General features: G+C 37.8%; 1 protein-coding gene across 1 annotated transcript in view; it reads left to right on the top strand.

The window, feature by feature from the left end:
* FRMD5 (FERM domain containing 5) overlaps positions 1 to 2408 on the top strand; it is a gene marked incomplete at both ends in the record, with an annotated part of 26976 nt that extends 24568 nt beyond the window's left edge. The window contains one exon of the mRNA XM_010292032.1: positions 2287 to 2408. Coding sequence (XP_010290334.1) covers positions 2287 to 2408 — 122 coding nt within the window. The remainder of the gene's footprint in view (positions 1 to 2286) is intronic.
* Positions 2409 to 4069: the final 1661 nt, after the last annotated feature.

Here is a 4069-nt window from a genome sequence, read left to right as displayed (position 1 = left end):
GCTTTTGCAGATTGCATTTAAAAATGGGGTAAATGACAGTCTAGAATATGTTAACTGAGGACACAGCAGGCAAGAATATAGGTCCATCGTTGAGGCAGGGTAGATTACTTGGGGACACAAATGCATTTTAAATGAAATTGTTACTCACATAAGGAAATAGTTTATTGCCTACTTTCCATAGGGTTTCTTTCTTCTGCAGGATAAGAAGAGATTTTCACATAAAATTAGTATTTATCTTGTATTTTACTTTGCTTATAGTATTTAAAGTATTTTAAACATGTTGTTTAAAACTCTTCATGTACATAAAGAAACAGATCAGAGGGCAAATAAGTTCGTAGAGCAATGTCATATGGATTTGACACCCATAAATAGTAATGTATATTTTTTATTATTAACTTTCTTAAAATGCTTGCATTTACAATATTATGGTAGCTCCAAGTTCAGTTTCTTAGAAAGACTAAGAAAAAGTCTAATGATTTCAAGTGTTTTTTATAACACAGGTTTTGAAATGGGAGATACTAGTAGATAGCTTGTCCTTCTAATAGCACGAGTAGGCCAAAAGTATAGAAAATTTTCAGCTCAAAAAAAAAAGCAAGCTTTAGAAACAAGTTACTTCGTGAAAGAGGATTTGGGGACAGGAAATAGTAGTTTTTCAGACAGAAAACTTTTAAAGGAAATGATACAATTGAACGTAAATATATACATTTATATGTATATAAAGTTTTCTCTTCTGCACCCCCTCCTTCAAAGTCAATTCAGTGGTACCATGGCTGCATCGAGAAAGAAACATGCAGTTGTGAGGAGGTTACTGTTCAATATTTTCATGTTTGGATATTACACTTAAAGCACTACAGACTGAAAATCTGTTGGAGTGTGTAGTCATGCAGCATTAATGCAGTGGTAAGGGCTTCTGACAAATACACAGTCAATAATCTAATATTTTGCTTCCAGGGCATGCCTGAAGGAGGGATCTTTGTAAATGTAGGAGCCTTATGGGTGCTCCCACGCACAACTCCTGTTTTGGGAGTTGCTTAATAGCTCTTTAAAGTAAGCACAAAGGTCCAGGGGATGTGTAATGAGTCTGTGGAGGTACCGTTGGGTTGAAGTGATTGTAATTACAGTCAGCTGAGTGAAAAACTTCTTTGGATAGCGAAAATTTAAACTAAATAGTTATTAGAGACTGCTCACAGAATGCAAATGAGGATGTAGGTACCTTTGGGCATACGTTAATGAGCAAGGATCATGGAAATTGAGCAAGAAAGCTTGTTTATCCTCACAGAATATTTGATGACATGTAATGTGACTTAGAGTAGGACATCTGCATCCTGACTTTACCTAAACCCTCACCAACACACAGTCCCTTCTTTTAACTTGCAATAAGTGCTTCGTTCAGTTTGTTTATCTATGTGGAATTGTAAGTTGAGTCTTTTTGCAAACTTGAAATGCATTTTGTGAAACTTCAGCACTTCAGAACCTTCAGAATCCTCTTCCTTTCCATCTTTGCTTTTGTCAAAAGTAAATATTTTATAATACAATGGTTCAGATTTATTGCAGGATTCTTGCTTCAGGCCTATATCATGTTAAGTGCTAGATAACTTATTCTGAAGAGCCATTTTATTTTCTCAGTAATAAGATCTTAGGCTAATGAGCCTCATGACTGAAGCAAATCAAGAGCATTCCTCAAAGTTTCCTGAGAAAGTTCAGCACCTGCTACCGGGAAAGCCCTATTAGAGCCGAGTAAGACAGGAAAGAAAACCAGCCTGAGCACCTGGAGGCATGGCGTAGAGGCAGTGTCTGGGGGTGCGTGGGAATGAGAGCACTGTGTATCTGTTAACTGAAGGGACATGGTTGTTCCTGCTTTAATCTTTAGTCTGCAGTGCTCAAACAGTAACAAATCCTTTACCCAGTCCCAGAGGCATGGAACAACATCAGGAAAAAGATTTACATCCTCTCTACTTTTCCCTTCCTTGAAGCCAAATACTCATGTCTGCTGTGCAGTGTGGAGAGGAGCAACACACTGAAATCCTGCATGAGATGAGAAGGAGTCAGGCTGCCTAAAGGGAAGTAAATGAACACAAAACCTTCTCTTATGCTTCAGATGTTGAACGGTTTATATCTGCTGAGGGTGCAACATAAGATGGCTGAAAGCAGTGTTCAAGTGTGCAGAGCTTGTTATGATAGCTCAAGGCCTATTGTAATTGAAGCAAAACAATTCTGAGATGACACATATCGGACTGCAGTTGTTTCCTTGTGAATAAAGTGACCCTATTTTCCCCATTCTTTTAGAACCAGCATTACCCAGAGTCGCAGCTCTCCCTCGTTGAACAAGCAACTCATAATCAACATGGAACCTCTGCAGCCCCTCCTTCCTTCTCCCTGTGAGGGGGAAGAGGTTCCTTTAGATGAAGGTAAGTCACTTACCCGATTCCTGCCAAACACTACCAATATTTATTGTAAAATATATGGAGAAAGGTGCGCTACTGAGTCAGGAATATGTGAAAACCTGTAGTACACTATTAAGCCTCTGCGCTTCATACTGAGAAATGATCATGAGCTCACGGAACTGTGCACAAGCCTCATGCAAGATACATTGTGAGGCAAGTTACTGCTGTTAATCTTCCTGTTTCAAAAATCACTTTTTTAGATTGTCATGTGAAAGGAGATTAACAGGAAATAAATAATTCAACATAGCACTATTTTACTAAACAGTAACTGCAGTGACTCAGGAGTGAAAACTGAACTGGCAGTTTACTGCTAGGTATGTTGTTTTTCTTACTTCCCTTTACTTTTACATTTCTTTTTTTTCTGTTCTAACGTTAGGAAAAACTCTTCCCTAATTTAATTCCATTGGCAAAATGGGATGTAATTTGAAGGTCAGCTAGGAAAGAGTCTCTGCTAATTTAATCCTATTGACAAAAAGGGATGTTATTGGAAGATCAGTTTGAATGCACTTTGTAAGAACAAGGTTTTCCATGTATTTGTTTATTCCTTGATATGTTAAAAATCACATTCAACACCTGTCTTTTCTAGATGCAGTCATTATAAAGCATGGTATGAACATCTTATCCAGTTTAAATGAGAATAAGTACATTCTTCCTGATAAAAAAGGAAGCCAACCAAATAAAACCTAATGGTGGTTCTTACTTGAAATGTTGTGAGCTAATTGTTTCAGAAGTTGGGAAATACAACCTCTGCTGTTGCTTTGTTGTGGTCCATTAATGGGAAACAGAAAACAGCTGAGCAAGTATGTTCATTTTCATGAGAGTGCGTCCTAATTTTATTTTATAGGAGTCATATGAACATGTTTTGTTCATTCTTGGGTTTCAACACTGAATGTAGTAAGAACAGGGTGAATTAGATTATTATAATGAATAGTAGTAGCTTCACGACATGTAGTTAATTTTAAAAATTACTTGTTTACCTCTGTTGTGAAATACTTGTATCTGAGAATTCATTTTCTGGCAGCCAAGTACGAAGCACTATGTTCCTACCAGGCAGTTGCCATCAATGTAGAGTAACAACAGCTTGTTGCTTGGAAGAGTGCTGTGCCACACTTAACAACTCCAAGCAATGAAATTCATTTTTGGAAACTTCTGATGACGTATCATTGCTATACGCTCATGAGAGACTGCTGGTTTCAAATGTATTCATTACGTAAGTTTGAAAATCATGTTTCCTTTTAATCAGACAGATTGCTGTTACTGCTATGATTTAATAGAAATACTTGCTAGTAGTTTTCCTGTAGAATGTGTTATGCATAGTTAAATACCCCCAGCTGCTAAGTTAAGAGGACTTAGCTCTTTTACAATATTCTCCTGCAGCAAACTTGGCTATATTATCAAACTGCAGCTTGAACTGATCTCACAGCTCTCTGACACTGATGCTGGCTCTCTTCTGTGCATGCACTCAATCCGGTTCTGTGGATTCCCATCTTCTCCCTTGAACCAGCACTAATCACCCCAGAGTGAACCGGGAGGAATTAAAAAAAATAATTAAAACCCCACAAAACACCAAAAAACCAACCAGCTACCCCCTAATGTCGGAGTGGGACTCTGCGTCCGTGGGACGT

Source organism: Phaethon lepturus, unplaced genomic scaffold, assembly GCF_000687285.1.
Source record: "Phaethon lepturus isolate BGI_N335 unplaced genomic scaffold, ASM68728v1 scaffold51127, whole genome shotgun sequence".
Taxonomy (NCBI): domain Eukaryota; kingdom Metazoa; phylum Chordata; class Aves; order Phaethontiformes; family Phaethontidae; genus Phaethon; species Phaethon lepturus.
Note: the sequence above shows the minus strand (reverse complement) of the source record. Positions and strands in the feature narration are given on the sequence as shown.